This window comes from Xyrauchen texanus, chromosome 38 (assembly GCF_025860055.1).
Source record: "Xyrauchen texanus isolate HMW12.3.18 chromosome 38, RBS_HiC_50CHRs, whole genome shotgun sequence".
Lineage (NCBI taxonomy): Eukaryota > Metazoa > Chordata > Actinopteri > Cypriniformes > Catostomidae > Xyrauchen > Xyrauchen texanus.
Window position 1 is genome coordinate 33,245,637 of NC_068313.1, and position 19,429 is coordinate 33,265,065.

At 38.3% G+C, this 19,429-nt stretch overlaps 1 protein-coding gene across 1 annotated transcript in view; it reads left to right on the forward strand.

Moving 5' to 3' along the window:
- Positions 1-19,429, forward strand: part of fat3a (FAT atypical cadherin 3a) — a 97,072-nt gene that overhangs the window by 19,483 nt on the left and 58,160 nt on the right. Inside the window, exons 2-4 of the mRNA XM_052109881.1 lie at positions 411-529; positions 682-880; positions 16,470-16,531. Coding sequence (XP_051965841.1) covers positions 411-529; positions 682-880; positions 16,470-16,531 — 380 coding nt within the window. The remainder of the gene's footprint in view (positions 1-410; positions 530-681; positions 881-16,469; positions 16,532-19,429) is intronic.

Here is a 19,429-nt window from a genome sequence, read left to right on the forward strand (position 1 = left end):
GGCAGTTTTATGGCAATTGAATTGCTGTTTTTGGTGTGTTTTTCAATGCTGTACAACAAAGCCAACCATTGCAAAACTAATCTAACGGCAGTCTTTATGAAACTAAATGGCAATATCAAAAGCACAATCAAATCAAATGTTGCTTAATTTTACATCACCAGCCAAATCATTGTTAATATATTGTGAATAATCAATATATATCGCCCAACCCTTGTTCTAAGCCTTGTGGTAAAGGCAGTTTTTAAATCTTGATAAATGCACACAAAATGTGTTACAGTGATTTTACCACAGTTAAGTAATAAAATTGTAATTGTGCTACAAGCCGTGTCACGCCTGTTTTCACTGGAACTGAACAGTTCTGTTTCACTCCATTCCCAATTAACTTTTTTTTAATTAATTTTGTTTTTCAGGTGTGATCTACACTACAGATCTGTTGGATCGAGAGACGCAGGACTCCTATTGGCTGACGGTGTACGCCACAGATTTGGGTGTAGTTCCACAATCAGCAGCATTACAGGTGTACATACAGGTAAATTTGTGTATGTGTGTGCATGCATCCCACATGATATATTATGCAAATGTGTGTCTTGTACAAAACATTTCTAATACTAATAATGTATAGTAATGTAGTTCATTGGTACGATTAACATGGAACACACAAAATAACAAATTTTTTAACAGGTTGAAGATGTCAATGACAACGCTCCCCTCACATCTGAACCGATGTATCATGCCACCATTCCAGAAAACTCCCCGAAGGACCAGTCAGTCATTCAGATCCAGGCGCAGGACCCAGACGCCATGGCAACTGAGGCCCACCTTTCATTCCGTATCTCCAGCGGCAACCCACAAAACTTCTTCAGCATCAACCCACGCACCGGTCAGTGTCCTGTCGTTTAAACTTCATCTCACGTTAATTGAATTGAAATCGAGGTATCGTGCAATAACTTGTAATAACTTTTGTTGCTCTGGAGACTAAATGAGTTCTCAGTTATTTCTCATTTAAGAATCAACTTTGTCTCAGATATTCTCCTAAAATTTCTCAGAATTGTTGCCAGATAGTAAGAGTGATGAGCTATGAATTAATATCACTGGTGTCTAAGAGTAGCAATATGGATGGACAGTGAGACAAAAGATGTCTTATTAGTGATTTTTCATTTTATGTTTAGTTTATGAGTTTACATAAGAAAGAGTCTGCACAAGAAAGCTAATGCTTAATTCACTTGCATTAATTAATTCAGTGCATTTAGTATTTAAAGTCTGTGAGTTAAGGTTTCTGGTTTGGTCATGGGTTTTGTCTTTGAATGACTCCAGCCTCACGGCCTATAGTGCCAGTCAGCAGGAAGCGCAGATACTAATTAAAAACTTTAGAAAGGTCACAGAAGGCCAGTCTGACAGAGAGATGGAAGGCAACAGTAAAAGAGATGCAATGAAAGAGAAAGATCCGAAGGTGTTGTGTGGTTAGATGCAATATGCCTCTTTTCACAGCGGTTATTGTGTCTGAGAGGACTGTATTTTCGGAAAAACTGTAAACAAATACATTTTCGGCCGACTGTTGTGTCTTGTGTGTGTTGAGGAAGTTTGATCTGTGTGAGCTGGTTAAAGATTGATTTGAAAACGCTGGTTACCATTTATGGAGACTTCTGGATAAGAGTGCAGTTAAATGCTTCATTATCGAGCATGATCCCTAACTAACACACATGCTGCTTAAAATCTATCTACCCTTCTTTCTATGTATGATTCTTTCTATACAGGTATCTAGATATTTTTCTTTCTTTCTTTCTTTCTTTCTTACTTCATTTATTCCTTCTGCCCTTATCTCCTTCCTTCCTTCCTTCCCTCTTTCCTTCCCTCTTTTCCTCCTCCATTCATTCCTTCCCTATTTGGCCTCCATCCTTCCTTCCTTCCTAACTTTCTTCCTTCCTTCTTTTCTTCCTTCCTTCCCTACTTCCTTCCCTTTTGTTCTTCCTTTCTTCCTTCCTCCCCTTGATCCTTCCCTCCTTCCTTCGTTTGTTCCTTGCTTCCTTCCTTTCCTCTTTGCCTTCCTTGCTTGCTTGCTTTCTTCCTTCCCTCTTTTACTCCTTCCTTCTTTCTTTTCTTCCCTCTTTGTTCTTTCCTTCCTTCATTTGTTCCTGTTCCTTACTTCTTTCTTACCTTCATTTCTTCCCTCCTTCCTTCCCTCTTTCCTTCCTTGCTTCCTTCCTTCTCTCTTTGCCTCCTACCTTTCTTTCTTCCTTCCTTCCTTCTTTTCTTCCTTCCCTACTTCCTTCCCTTTTGTTCTTCCTTTCTTCCTCCCCTTGTTCCTTCTCTCCTTCTTTCTTTCCTTCCTTCCCTCTTTGCCTCCTTCCTTCTTTCCTTGTTTTTTTCCTTCCCTCTTTTACTCCTTCCTTCTTTCTTTTTTCCTTCTTTACTTTGTTCCTTCCTTCCTTCCCTCCTTCCTTCTTCACTTTGTTCCTTCCCTCCTTCCTTCTTTTGTTCCTGTTCCTTACTTCTTTCTTACCTTCATTTCTTCCCTCCTTCCTTCCCTCTTTCCCTCCTTCCTTCTTTGCTTCCTTCCCTCTTTGCCTTCTACCTTTCTTTCTTCCTTCCTTCATTCATTCCTTCCCTCTTTTCTTCCTTCCTTCTTTTCTTCCTTCCTTCCCTTTTGTTCTTCCTTTCTTCCTTCCTCCCCTTGTTCCTTTTCTCCTTCTTTCTTTCCTTCCTTCCCTCTTTGCCTCCTTCCTTCCTTGTCTGCTTGCTTTCTTCCTTCCCTCTTTTACTCCTTCCTTCTTTCTTTTCTTCCTTCTTTACTTTGTTTCTTCCCACCTTCCTTCATTTGTTCCTGTTCCTTACTTCTTTCTTACCTTCATTTTTTCCCTCCTTCCTTCCCTCTTTGCCTTTTACCTTTTTTCTTCCTTCCTTGCTTCCATCTTTCTTTTTCCTTCCTTCCCTGCGTCCTTCCTTCCCTTTTGTTATTCCTTCCTCCCCTTCTTCATTTTCTCCTTTCTTTCCTTCCTTCCCTCTTTGCCTCCTTCCTTACTTCCTTCCTTTCTTTCTTTCTTCCCACTTTTCCTCCTTCCTTGCTTCCTTCATTCCTTCCTTCTTTTTTTCCTTCCCTACTTCCTTCCTTCCCTCTGTGCCTCCTTCCTTGCTTCCTTATTTTCTTCCATCCTTCTGTCCTTTCCTTATGTCCTTCAAACCTTCTTCCCTTCATCCTCTCTCACTTCCTTCCATCCTTCTTTCTTTCCTTACCTCTTTTCCTCCATCCTTCCATTATATCTTCCTTCCTTCCCCACTTTTAGCCCCCTTCCTTCCTTTTATCGATATAATAGGTCTAAGTAATCACCACATTAGTCAACCCCCCCTCTGTGTAGTGGAGGGGTATATTGTCTTAATTCAATGTTTTATTTCTTTGGTGTAGTAAAAGCTGTCTAAATGTTAATCAAATGGATCAAGACCTGACCTCCTCTCTCACCTGTCATGTGAAAGCCTTTTCAGTCTCATCGTGTTTGCTTGTGTGTGTGTGCTTCAGAAATGATTATACACTACAATCTTACTGGGACACACACTGCAGCTCTATTTGTTGGGCTTTTATTGGGAAACTTGTTTGTCTGTTTATGTATATAGATTACATGAATTATTGATGCTGAGTCGAATATGCCATGCAAGGCAGGGAGATGAAATTACAGCTCTTGGGAAAATGCTCAATTTCAAGTTTAAATAAAGTATATTTGAGGAGAGAGCTTGTGAAGAGATACAGTAAAGATGAATTTAGAGGTGAATACAGGGGTCATTTCATTATTTTCCTTCAAAGCAGTGTTAAAATTGATGTTCCCAAGATAGAATGATGATTTTTACAATATGTACTGTATTTTCAAGTGTACAGTGTAAAGCTCAGGGGCCACAAAGCAGGATCTTTTTATTTTCAAAGGCCCACTCCTAATTTTTATAGTTCGTCTTTCATATCTCTAAGTTGAGTAGACTACAGTATGTGTGGGATTCAGTGTGACACATATCTTATATCACAGTCTGAGTTATTCTTCAATTTAGTTGTTGCTTGGCAACCATAAACAGCCTAAAGTTACATCAATACTAGTGGTCGACCGATATGTTTTTTCCCAATGCCGATATCCAAAGAGCAGGGTGGCCGATAGGCCGATATATAACACAATTTAATATAGTAAATAACAAACATAAAATTGCTAAAAAATCTATAATAAAATCTTATTTTGCACTATATTTACTTAATTTCACACAAAACTTGTTTATTCATCAAATTTTAGTAATTTATTTGCATATGAAGAAATTGTTAATATATTAGGAAGAAGGAAATAACAGTACACACAGTAGTTCAGCAACTACTCAATAAATTCAGTAAATGGCATCTCCACGTTAGCAATCATAATTACTCAAACAGTATTGAATCAAACCAATTGTACATACAGTGCATTGTGAATAAGACATTTACTTATAGCACATGCAAAGCACTTGTACTTTGAAGTTGCACCAGAGACTATTTAGCAGAGACGGGCCACTTCAATTAAAATTAATGGGTAAAATTAGAACACCCAACAGCAGCCAACAGTCAATGGATGTAGATAGGAAGTCCCGACTTACAGGTAAAAGAGCCCATCACCTTTTAGATACAGACATCACATGTCAATCAACTCGAGAACGCATATTCGCAGTAGCTATATAAGCTGGGAAAACTGCTTTTTTTTATCATAATCTTTGGTAATCAAGCACCATTTATGATACCAGTGCTGTCAGATTTTACTGCTGATTTGAAATATGTTCTTTGATCGTAATCTTGACCAACCGTTTTGGTAGACAGGAGCTGCATAGTCATGACTGGAAATAGCCTCCCGAGAGCATTCCAAAGATGGCCAATAGTGGACTGACTTGCTAGAAAGACATTGGTTGCACTCACGCGCTTGTGTGTATATAGCACGAGCAGCAATCTCCTGACAGTTTAAATGGCCTGGATCGCCTGCTTGGATTGTCATTATGATTTGTGAATTAGAGGAAATTTTGATCCTGATACTAAAGTTTTGATTCTGGCTGATAGAATGCACGCTTCAAAGGAAGACATTAGATGAGCACTCGATGGTAAGAAAATGATGGATTTTCATGAGGTTCGAGAATTACATCTGTTTAAACAAAATATCTGGATATTTGCAGACCGTATATAAGGCTATGTTCAGACTGCAGGCAAATCAGATTTCTTTTCAGGTCGACTGTCCGACTATTAATTGCAAGTGATAAAATCAGATTTGCGCGTTCAGACATAACCAACCTATCTGCATGGGATGCTTTGGTAATGACGTAGGCGTACCCACATAGCGATGCTTTCAAAAAAGATGCGGGGAAAAAAGGAGGTGCGTCATCTCGCTTTCCAAATGAGTGCCCTGTCCAGTCACGGTGCAGAATTCGAGAATTTTAAATATTGTGATGTTCCGTGTGCAGTCACCGATTTGTGACATCATCGTTGTGTGTCGCGTTAAGAGTGACGCAAAAGACTATTTGAAATCCAAATTGAACAAGGCCTAATAGAAGTTTTATTGATATTTGCCTTTTATCATTAAAGAAGTGACAGGGAACTGTTGATAAGAGCCTTATAATAATGAGAGTTATAATACGCGCTTCAGAGGAAGATATATGAGCGTTCCACAGGATGCTGGATCTGCTGAAGTTGTGTGAGGTTGGTTTATTACATCTGTTTAAATTAGATATGGGCATATTTGCAGGTGGTATATGATATTATTTTTACTAATAGTTGCCTTTTTTCATTAGACTAGACAGTTAAAAGTTACAGGGAACTGTTGAGGATAGAGAGGGAGAATGAAACAGGCGAGCACTTTAACATTATGAGCTCAAACATATGTCTGTGTCTGCCGTGGCTCTGATATGCAGACTGTTTAAATGACACTCTGTTGCACACCAGTCTATTATTGTAGTAACACGATGGCACATAACAGCACGAACTGTGACTGGTCATTTACATGTCTCAGTTGCTTCACATGCAAGCAGGCGATTCTCTGAGCCCTCAAGAAACAATTCGGCCAAAGCGGAAAACGTATCGGCCGATGCGATAATTAAAAAAGTCAGAATATCGGTCGAGCACTAATCAGTAATATTTCTCCCTTTATAATCACCAAAGCTGTCTAAATTTGCAATACAGTTTGTAGAGTAGGCTATAGTTTACTGCTACTGTCTTGAGGGCTGTATGCGTGTGCAACGGTGTAGCCTGTTGAAAGAAAAACACGAGGCACATCTTTGTCAATTCTAATCTCGTTTTATGTATGTTTGTTTAATTAATGACAGCTATGCGGAACAGGAGTTTATGGGTGTCGCAAGGAAAGTTTTATTTAATGACAGATTTCTCATTGGAAAAACAGAGCCAAGCTCTTTTTTCTGTATGTGTGTGTGTTTAATCAGTATGGTTGGCGGCAGATGTTATCAGGATATTTTGTTGATACACTGCAGTGTTTTGTGAAGGTGACTTTGTGAACGTGACTTCCCCAAAATATAGTTCCTTCACACTCCTGGAGTTTGCCCCTGCTCCCTAGAAACTACTGCACTTGTTATATGTACACTCCCTTGACAGTTTGATACATCAACAAGGACGTTTAATGTAATATTGTAGTTCACACATATTCCCTATGTGTCCTGTGTGATCCCTGTGCTGTGAAATGTTCAGTCATTTGATAGATGTTGTAAGCTTTATATTTTGCTATTACATTTTTTTATTTTTATTGATTCATCTATTAAATAAAGAACAGCAAAACATGTATACAGAATCAATATTTAACCCACACTATGCCTAATGTTATCAGAAGAGCTACAGCCCTGAATAAACTCCACCTGATCTAAATGTGTAAGAGATGTCATAACTTTACTTAATCGGTTAGCCAAAATGTTTACATCTAGCTGGATTAGGGAAATTGGACGGTAACTTTAACACTCACTTGGATCTTTGTCCTTTTTAAGAATCAGACTGATCCGGGTTTCTGTCATCATTGGGGGAAGCTTTCCATTCTTTCATTAAACCCCAAACTCCCCCCCAACCCAAACAAACAGTAAAAACGTGCATGACAGCGCCAACCGGCATCAATCCCTCTCAACTCAAACGGTCCATGTACGCCCATGAGAGCCCCCATGACAACTTTGCCCTTGGATTGCTCAAGTCCGGTGCTTCTGCACAAATTTTGTGAGGCAAAAATACATAACAGTAAATTCTTCGTAAAACAAACCCCAGCCAGTAGGCAGATTAAACACAAAGAACATCTAGATTAATTCACAGAACTGTCTCATTTATGCATTTACATTTATGCATTTGGCAGATGCTTTTATCCAAAGCGACTTACAGTGCACTTATTACAGGAACAATCCCCCCAGAGCAACCTGAAGTTAAGTGCCTTGCTCAAGGACACAGTGGTGGTGGCCGTGGGGATTGAACCAGTGACCTTCTGATTAACAGTTATGTGCTTTAGCCCACGACGCCACCACCACTCCAGTCTCGAAGGTGTGTTCCTCCACATAACAAATTCCAGCCGATATAAAGCCATTCAGTTTGCTCAGACAGACAAACAAGTGTTTCCGACAACAAGTGAGCCAACACAAACAGAATAAAAAATTGTGCCGAGATTTCTCAGACAGCCAGAGTAAGTACAGCGAGTTAATCCACTCTGGAGCTGCATGAGGAACACCAAATGACTTACTCACCCATCGTTTCAATGAAGGACAGTGCTTGCTTGGGACACGTAAATAATTTGCGGCCATCCATAGTATCTAATCTCAGTTTGGCCGGAAACATCAGTGCAAAAGTGAGTTTCTTGCATTCCTTGAATCAATCGTGTTTCTCTCTTGTTGAATTTGCAAAGTCCGGAAACAAGAAAATATTGTGATGCTTCCAAGAAAGCTTTCCTTTGCTCATCGCCTCGATACTATTCAATAAGATCTTTATCGGATGATCTCAGAAATTTGGACAGAATTGATCGGGAACTGTCCCCCTCAGCAGATCTGTGAGCCGGGACTCTGTGAGCTTACTCAATTTTCAGCTTATGGCCTGTTATGTCGAGCAGACTCGGTAAGAGCTCGTCTAGGAATTTCACCATATCTCTGCCTTCATGCTCAGGAATTCCAACAATCCGTACGTTATTTTGTCAACTCCTATTTTCCAAATCTTCCAGTTATTCCAAAATGTTTTCCATGTCTATTTTGGTTTTGAGCAGATTAGCAGATCATTCCCTTTCCGATGACTCCAGATAATCTATCCATTTCTCAACATCTGCCACTCTTGTAACCAACTCAGAGAATTTTGTTTCCATCGCCGTAATCGATCGACGTATTACAACGATATCTTCCAAGTCAGCAACAACCTACGTCAGCGTCACAGACATGTTGGGTAGTTACCGCTGGATTTCTCCCGCTTCACCATTCAAATCGAGTCCCTGGTCCGCAGGCCTGTCAGAGGTTTGTGTCTTTTAATGTCTCCATTGGTGTCAAAAACACACAGTAATGCCAATATAAAAGCTCAATTTAAATGGACGCTTGAAATTTGAAAAATATCATGTTTTATGATCGATTAAAAATAATGTATTGGCAACACTTTACAATAAGGTTCCATTTGTTAACATCAGCAAACAACATTAGTTAATGTGAACTTACAATGAACAATGCTTTTACAGCATTTATTAATCTTAGTTAATGTTAATTTCAAGTTGTACTTGTTAACATTTTCTTATGCAATATGAACTAACATGAACTAACAATGAACAACTGTATTTCTATTAACTAACATTGACAAAAATAAATTTATTCTGTAAAAAATATATATAGTAAATTTTTTGTTCATGATACCTAATGCGTTAACTAATGTTAATAAATGAAACCTTACTGTAAATGTTATCAATATATTAAAGCAATATCTCACATCTCTGATGTTCTGTTGTGCAGCACTTCATTTGAAAAATATCTCCAGTGTTGTTTCGGATTGTGCTGTGAGGATTTTGTTGTAAAACACCTCATTTGATCAAAATAATGCAATATTATGTTTAAAATTTGTATTCATTAAAATAATTAAATTTTCAGTTGATTAAAGTTTTAACAAATTCATTTGATTAGAAACCACTTCTTTTAAGAAATGTAATTAAACTGTTGAATACAAACAGTTTTTTTTTTTTAAAAAAAACAATAACCACAATTTTAGTGACCTCTCATGTGTATTTGCTTAAATATTAGGACCGTGTGGTGCATAAAATGTCCTTGAAATGTCCTGGAAATATGTGCCATGAAAAGAGTGGGAACTGTGGTTTATACACACTCTCTAAACTTCACAGCCTACTGAACACACTCCTCTGTTCTCCTGAGCCATTTGTACACGCTCCCTAAACATCATTTTATTCCAGATACTATTCAACATCCCACCAAACCCTCTAAACATGTGACTGGTCGGATGGATGGACAGACAGACAGTTGAATGCATAGATGGATGGATGGATGTTTGAATAAATGGACGAAAGGATGGATGGATGGATGGATGGATGGAAGGTTGGCCAAAATGTACAGAAGTATGGGTGGACTGAAATGAAAGGATGCATTGATGGATGGATGGATGGATGGATGGATGGATGGATGGATGGATGGATGGATGGATGGATGAATGGGTGGATTAGTGGATTGATTAAAGGTTGGACAAAATGGACAGAAGTATGGGTGGACTGAAATGAAAGATGCATTGATGGATGAACATATGGATGGATGGATGGATGGATGGATGGATGGATGGATGGATGGATGAACAGACAGATCGATGGATACATTTTGCTCAAAATGAAACCTTAATGGATGGATGAATAAATGGATAGATGGACGATAGTCAAAGGACAGCTGGATAGAAGAAAAGTCATGTCAATTTAGATGTAAATAGATCTTAAAAAGTCATCAGTGACCATTAACAGTGTTTTATTATATTTCTTTGCATTCAACTATGAATTCTTCCAAATGTCTCTCAAGATGCTCTAAAATGCTTCTTTCTCCCCCTCCCCCTTCTGCTACTCTCAGCAGTAATTTGCAGCTCTGACTTCTGGTCGGCAAGCTTTACACCTTCTTAGGTTCCTAATACCCCCCTCTCCTCCACTCTTCGTTAACCCCCACCACCACCACCACCCTCATTGCACTCTTATAATTCCTTAACACCCTCCTCTCCTCCCCCTCACTTTATAATCTTTTTATTCTCTCCATCACAAGGCCCTCCATATCTTTTTGTCTCATTCTGTTCTCAGTCTTCCATCACGTCCCCTTGCGTCTCCTTAACATCCTTCCATCTTCTCTTTCTCAGTTCTCTCTTCCTCCTCTCATGATGAAAGACTCTAAGAATAGCTCTCTATATCTGCTGCGGCACATATAATCACTATGCATCTTCTACTGCCTGTAAACAACCTGTTTTTGCTCTTCCTGATTTCAGCTCAAATCGGTGATCCAGACCTCTTGGGTTCCATAACGACTGCTCCTGAATGAGCCTTTCTGTTCTTTAAATGAACATGATGATGATTAGAATAATTTTGATTACCCTCTATTGTGCATTATTTATAATAGTGAACTTTTAGAGTTTTATCAAAAGCATAATTCTGCATTTTTGCTAATTGTCTATTTATAAAAAATTGCAGTTGTTCATTACTAGTGATGTCTTTTATAAATCCGTAAGGGCTCTTCACACAGGACACCCTTCTTGTGCCCATCTATGCTGTTTTTTTTTTTATTTCCCACATAATCATGCGCTAGATGGACATATTTGAAAGTTGCGACAGGTCTTGCACCATAAGTGTTGTTTTTTTAGGTTTTTCTTTTGACGTGTCAAACTAAAAACAGTTCAAACCTTTATTAAACACAAGAATATGTCCATTATGAACCGTCACATGTTGCACTGTCAGTATTAGTCCAGAAACAAGTATTATTTAATTAACATTTATTTAAATATTTATATGTATATAAATTAGGTTGGGGATCTATGCCGTTTTCATGGTTCAAAGCTTCCACAGTTGTACTTGTACCTGTTTGTTGCCTTTCGTTGCACATATCTGCTGTTCACCGTGATATCTGTTCAAATGGGATATTAGCCAGCACCATCAACCCAGAATCTGAAATCACTCCAAAGTTTGCTTCTTTTACCATTTCCCCAAAACACTCCAATTTGTTTACCCGCCATAACATTATCCACAACGAAACACTTTGCGAAACACCTGCTTCACAAATGTAGGGGTTACAGAGGTGATAATAACTTAGTATTAAGTACAGTAAATGTTATATCGCCCCCCTGTGGTCTCCCAAAGCTATTGTGCCAGTCTGAATTAAATGCAAGGCCAAATGAATGTGAATGGGAAAGCACAAAAATTAAGCTTCTAATTTAAATGCCTCAAAAATGTATGGAAAAAATAACTTGCGATCAATAGTCAATGTATGAATATATCATTCTTTTTTTATATATATATATATATATATATATATATATATATATATATATATATATATATATATATATATATATATTTTTTTTTTTTTTTTATTTACATTTTCAAATTAAACAAACAAAGAAACATACAAACAAACAAACAAACAAACAGGGCTCAGATGCAGCTATTGCCAGTTGTTTACAGTCACATTTAGTACAGCGGTAGGAGGAAAGGTTGTTAATACAGGAACACAATTAGTTTACTGTAGTTTAGCTTTTTCAAAATTAGTTAAGAATGGGTTCCAAGAACGGAAAAATGTGTCCATTTGATTAGTGCGGAGTTTTTCCATTTGTATTATGGATAGCATATCAATGACCCATACCTGAAAGGAAGGAGGAGTGGGAGACTTCCATTCCTTCAATATCAGTCTCTTGGCAACTATCAATCCCAGTTCCAATGGTTGCCGCATTATAGTTGGAATTGTCCTTGTTATTTGTGAGCAGCCAAAGATAGCAAGTCCAGCCTCGGGCTGAAGGGGTCTCTGATATGCTTTGGAGTACCAGTCAAATATTCTAGACCAAAAATTTGCCAATGAGGAGCAGGCCCAAAAAGCATGGGACAGTGTACCTTCTGACATAATACATCTGTCACACACTGGGGAAACTGATGGATATATGAATATATCATTCTTAACAATAATGTATTATCCAGGTAGCTAACTATTAACTGTTGCTCCACCTTTACAGTAGTTGACCTAAACGAGGAACCTGACCATAGAAGACGATATACGATAATGTGCGCTATTGCGGCCCATTGTGCAATAAAGTTTGTCTACAGTCTGTAGAGTCCATTCAAAACTCTGAAAGTCACCGTGCCAATGTAAATGAGAGGCGGATATGTAGCAAAATCAATGTGTTTTCAGTCGAAAATGTATCCGTTTAGATGTGGCCTGAGGTTGTTTTGCTGTTCAGATTACTTGTTTATCACAGGAAGTGTTCTGAATTGTGACGCTGTGATTGGTCGATTATTCAAAGTTCATATCAGGTGGATGATTTTTCAATATCCGTTTCTACTCAAAAATAAATACACAATGTCAATTTTCTAATTTGAGCAAATGGCAAAGCTTAGCTATAATTATGAGTGACATTTTGAGGTTTAGAAAAGCATGCAATTTAAAAATCAGCATGAATCCTTCTTCCTGTTTCTCTCTGCAGATATCTGTCATTCTTTTGTTTTCTTTCCTCTGCTTCCGACTCATGTTGATTTATAGATGCCGCGTGATCTCAGCATGTTTGTGCGTGTGTCTGGTTTGCGTTCTTTTGGTGTGTGTGTGTTTGAAATTTATGACAGCAACAAACATGTACTCTGCCAATGAATCAAAGCGACACTCATGTGGGGCGATTTCTCACCTGCAGCCATTGTGCAGTTTTCGAAGGTTTTGGCGCTATTTTTATTCATAATGAGGTTCTTGGGAATGCATGACCTGTGCAGAGTTACAAGGACAAATGCAGCATCATATGAGTCATAGAAAGTCATTGAAATCATTTAAATAGTTTTATATTTCTATTTTATTTTCAATATAGTTTCATTAAATCCGCACTGATTTATTGCTTCTGCAGTCACTTAACATCTTAGCTCATTGTGGGTCTTGAAAGGTTTATACATTATCGTCAATAATCAATTTTCTCATACTGTTGCGCTCTGTAATGAAGCTCTTTACCGGAAAATTAGCAATTAAACCTTTATTATTATTATTTAATGTAGTTGAAATCACAGTGACCTTGGATGACAGTGTGGGGTTTTCTTGAAAGGTTTATACATTATTGCTAAAAATACATTTTGCTATGAAGATTCGTAATGTTATTTTTATTTATGTCTTACTGTTGCAAGCTGTCACAATAATTTGCTCCATGTGGCAAAGGTTCAATGGTGTGATGCTCATTCTTTTTAATTGGTCTATAAAGTTACAAAGTTAAAAAAAATACATCAAAAATGCAAGTCACACAAACCATTACTTTAATACACCTCAACTATGATGAACATGTTTTAAATGACTGAGTTCAAAGTTCAAATGGGTTGAATGCAGTCACAATGGCACTCGAACTGAAAAACGGAAAAAGAAAACAAAAGGGGAGAAAGACGGAGGGGGTTCCAGGGGGCAAACAAAAAGACTTGAGACAAAAGTTTGGCAAAACTCCTGTCTATGACATCATGCCTGTAACACACACTTGTACACACTCAGTTTGTGGCCCCATCAAATAATTGGTGCTACCTGAATGGGTTTTACTGGATATGGCAAAGAGGTCTTCACGTCTGCAGACTTCTGATCTCATCGCCACCGCAACCAGAGGCTAAGTTACACAGTTACTGCTCAGAACCTAAGAATCAGTGTTTGTGGGAAAGTAAGTCGGCAAATGGATTAGAGTTCTATATTGGACTCGGAACACTCACACATACACACACATGCGTTTTATGTGGCGTATATGAAACTGGATACTTAAAAACAAACAGAAAATCCATTATAAACAGTCCTCCGCCCCCAAAGTGCACACACTCATGTAGTCCAAATTATTTTAACCTACTTTTCGCTCAAATTAATGGATTCTCTAATAAGAATGTCTTTGTACAAGGAGTCAATCAGTGCGAGTGTGTGAAAGTGTGTATCTATGTGTGTGTGTAGCTAAGGAACAGCTGCATTGACTGGAATTAGCATATTCATTAAAGAGACAAGTGATTACGAGCAATTACAGTAAACTGCAATAATGCAAGTGGTATACAACAGAGCAACCGCATGCCTATACAGGCCAGTAGGGCTGGGCGATTCATCAAATTTTATTTTCAATTACGATTTGACTTCCAACGATTATGAAAAAAAGATAATCAAGATAAAATGATTATTGTGCATCATTCTGTTTTGCAATGAAACCTGTTATATCTTTAAAGCATCATTTATTAAAATAATAAGGAAGCGGGTTATGAAAATAAACTCTGAAATGAGCCGCAGAGACTATGAATTGTGTGAAATGACCGGGGAAGAGATTGAATCTCCCGGCAGATGCACACTCTGGCGCGGGGATGCTCGTCACTCGCGTGCGTTTGCTGATGATAGATTATAATGTTATGGCTCGCGATGTAGTGAATCATAATGTATGTGTCACATGCACTGTATGTATCTTATCATGACGAAAATCTGCGATACGCAGCGCTATTAAGAAGAGGAAGGTTTTTTTGGTGAGTTAAAGGATTAACGACCATGCCAATGGGGCCAGTGCCCAGGGGGCCCTTGACTGCCCGGTGTTCCTCTGGGCTTTAAGGCTGCGTGATCTAGTTTGGTTACCCCCCCTCTTGAAAACCCTTTTGGGCATGAACAACGACCCCCCATTCTCTAACCCCCACCCCCATGCTCTACAACTTTTTGCCCTTGGAGATAATTGGCCCCAGGGCCGTTGCAAGTCATAATCCGTCCCTGATTATACACTGCAATATAATACATTTTTGATCAGTCTTTTTTGGCGTTTTTTTCCAAAATAATATCTAGAACTCCTTTGAAACAATGTACATTTACTTTAAGAGCTACACTGCAGAAGGAAATATTGTTATCGAACTATGTTTAACAATATTTAATCAGGGTTCCACATTAAAGCTTGGCCAGGACAAGTGGATTTTGGAAGGGGCAAGGTCTAACTGGCTATATTTGCAGTAGGCATGGTCTGTGTCAGTTAGAAAGTTTGTTATTCTGTTGTTGAAAGTAATCAAGAGCACATAATTTGATAATTCGCAAGCGATGTTGTTGTTTGATTGACAGGCAGTGTATATGTTTGTGTTTGAATATACTTGAGCAAATGCGTGCCTGAACGGTCAAATACATTTCAAAAATATGGCAAAATGCTCATCTTGGTGAGCAGGGCTGGACTGGTAATCTGGTATACCGGGCATTTTCCCAGTGGGCCGACGCACTTTTGGGCCGATCAGGGGCGAACTGGCCATGGTGAGAACCGAGCGGTCTGGTGGGAAACGTGCCGAATGGTCCGCGTTATGCAGAGCGGACCACAAAACGGCACCGCAATATGCAGAAAAGGACAGCGAACCCCCCCGCTCAACAACTTTTGGCAAGTTTTGGGCCAGTTGCCATGTAAAATCCCTGGCCGATTTCTCTTCCCAGTCCAGCCCTATTGGTGAGGTATTCATGTACATGAAAACAGCAGAGAAAAAAAGCAGATTTGTATTAAAATGTCAGACTTGTAAGTATAAATGTATGTTATTACACCTGCTGCTGTCTAGTGTGTCATCATAATAATCAAACAACCAGAACAAGAAAACAACTCACTGCCCTTGACTGAGTAACTGCAGTAGCTTTAAAAAGTATTAATGTATTATATCATAATATTATAATGTATTAAACCACAAATACGGACTCCTGAAATGTTGGTATTGTTATAATGTATAGCCTTTATTGTACATGGTAGATCTTGCTGTAATAACATATTGAAAAAGTAGATCTCATTCCATAGAAGTGTGAACACCCCTGCTGTAAATGATGGTGATGGAGGCTTTTCTTTATTTGATTACCATACGTAAAATAAATGACAATGGCCTCCTACCCAGTGCAGTTTACAAGTTGAAGGACTGTACTGTGAACTTTAACAGCGTTAAACATATTGATATCACTTGATAAGGAGAGACAACTTCAAGTTAGACATTAGAAACTTGATGCCTGAAAAGTGTAAACATCGTGGGGCAAATTAACGACTAAACACTAAAGATGGAGAAAAACATTCAAACTTGGCATATATCCAGATGCAGGTGTATTCAAGTGCACTTTTTGCATTTAAAGGACAGTATTGCTGTGATGCTAAATATTGCAGTGGTCTGTGTTCTCTATTTTTGTGTGTGTGTGTGTGTGTGTGTGTGTGTGAATATATACAGTACTGTGTATATATACTGTATGTACATATATTCTGTAAATGTTTTTGTATATATGTACAATATGTATGTATAAAATAATCTTTGAATCTTGTGTAATTTTGTGTTTTGCAGGTCTGATAACCACAACCTCTCGGAAACTGGATCGTGAACAACAGGCTGAGCACGTACTAGAGGTGAGACATGCACACACACACACACACAGACACACACACACACACACACACACACACACACACATACACATACACACACATTCAAACCAAATTCACACAAGGAAACATCCACACACATCAGGTGTGAGGGGGAGAGCTGCGATCCATGCTAATTTGCATTACCTCCAGATTGCGGATCAATTTTGTGAGCGATGGGAAAATAACAACAATTTTCACTTCGTATAAACACAAGAATATTGATGCGTTCCGACTGCATCATTAAGAAGCTTTTGCGTTGCCTGTTTGAAATACAAATTATTTCACCCGTTCTGGTCTGTTTGTATGAAGAAAAATCAGTAGCAAAACTCGAGAGCTTCCACATTTGAATTGAAGAACTTGTACAATAAATATGTGTACTCATATGTTGAAATTTACACTCACGGCAACGATGTGAAAACTTGAATGTTGCAATCTGCATTCACAGACAATAATTCAAAGCTTGTGTTTTGAATTCACAACTGCAGACAAGTAGTCACAAATGTGTAAAATGACATGCACATAAACTTCATTTTCGCAGTACAACCACAAATCGGCACTTACAACCTCTCAAATCTGCCACTGCAACTTTAAATCTTCACGCCTTGACTTTTGCAATTACTTTGGTGAACAACCTGTAGCAAAACTCACTTGTGCACTTGTGGTTGATGCCTTGCCAATTAAATGGGACATTTTTGTACGCGATGATGTCACGCCACAGTTTCTGATTTTTGTTAGAGCAAAGCAGAGTCGGTGTTATGTCTTAGTTTAATATTGTGGCAGACAAGCCTCTTGTTCATCGGAAAAGGAGGAAGCGGGAACCGGGGTATCAACCAAAAAGACTTTTAATAAAACAAACACAATATGAAACTCAGCAGAACAAAACATGAGTGCACAAACAAACACAGCTCTGTGTGTGTGTCTCTTTTCTCTATCTCTCTCTCTCTCTCTGGCGTCTCTGGCCCCTCCTTATCTCTCTCTCCCACTGACTGGTGCAACTCAGCACCAGGTGTGCATCCTAGTGGCTCGGCCACACCCTCCTCCTCGTTACATACCCCCAATGTCCAATTCAGGCCGGGGAACCAAACGGTCTGAACAACTCCATGTCTCACGTTAACATAGGTAACCATGTTACCCTGTGAAACTGTTAAAATTGCTCTAAAACTGTGTCAAATTCATTAGAACAGACATCAATAAAACAAAGCGGGTTAATAATATTACCAGCATTGTTTTTATAATGTGCAAAACATCTATTCTTTGCTCCTCTGCAAAGATTTAATGTTGCAGTGGCAGATTTAAGAAGTTGTAAGTGCCGATTTGTGGTTGTACTGCGAAAATGAATGAAAGTACAAAAGTTCATGTGTAATACAAGTTTGTGTCTGTAGCTGTAATTATGCGAATGTTATTATACACATTTGTAACTACATGTCTGCAGTTGTGAATTCAGAACACAAGAATTGACAATAATTGAATTAATGTCTGTGAGTGCAGATTACAAAAACTTTATTTAACTTGTTTTATTTATTTAAATATTTATTGTACAAGTTCTCAAATCCAAATGTGCAAGCTCTCGAGTTTTGCCACTGATTTATCTTCATAGTATGCATATGTAAAAGTGAGAAAAAAGTGTGTGTGTGTGTGTGTGTGTGTGTGTGTGTGTGTCTGTGTGAGAGAGCGAGAGAGAGAGATTGAGAGAGAGAGAGAGTGAGAGTGTGAAAGTTTTAGTGATTCTGAGTGGGTGTTAAATGTTTTTGTAATAAATTAAATTTTGCAGTGTTGATCTTTATAGAGAACAAACTTGTCCTTCTGTCACATTATGTTGCCTGTTCAACGTGTGATCCCTTGACACCCAAACATTACACGCACCAAACACCCTTTTCATTTATTTTTAAACCCCTTCTTTTTCTCATTTGTCGCTCCCTCCCTTTCTCGGTCTCTCTTTGCCGTGTTCTGAATGGAGGAGTAGATTACTGCCCACTGAATAGTGCACAGTATATACTACTATAGTGCTACTATACTGCCTACTATTTGTTAAAAGCATGTATAAAGCATGTATAGAATGTGAAACAGTGTGCATTATGCAATGAAACACCTTTTGAACAAAACAACATCAATGTCTGGGAGTTAACATTGTCAGTTGTCATGTTTCAACCCAAGTTACAAATTTAATGTATGTGCATAATCTGTAAAACATTGTAAAAATGGTCTGCAAACATTTTCTTAGAGCAAAATCGTCACTTCTGAGGAAATTGCAGCAAAATTAATTTAAACCACTATCGCTTTTGGAGTTTAGAGCATGACGAGCTTCATGTTTGCTAGCGTTGAGCAGCAAATCCCAAAATTTGCATACAAATATGTGGATTGAAACCTAGCTAATATGAAAATGTGATTATTTCATTTGTGGCCTAGACGTAGGGAAGAATCTGAAAGATGTCTTATTCATTTAACTCAAAATGTTGCTTAGTTTAAAATTTCCATAATCCTGAAACTGTTTATTTCCAATAAAAATAGATTAAAATTTGATGTTGAGTCCCAGATATAGTGTGGATTCAGACTTTTGAACTCTATTGTATATACAGAAAATTTGCATACTGTGCAAATTATAGTTATTATATACTGCAGCTAAGGTAAGTGTAGCATATACTTACTGTGCTAAACTCTTCCAAACATCATCTCTTTCTCTCATGTTCTCCACTCAGTTCTCTCATTTATTAAATTATTCTCTCTCTCTCTCTCTCTCTCTCTCTCTCTCTCTATGCTCTCTCATCCATCTGTATTATTTCCCCTTGTGTTTTCTCTCTCTCAGACAGATTGAATTTGTACAGGCGTGGCACAGCAGCCTGTATGTGTGAACGGAAATGTATAAAGTGAATTGAATTAATT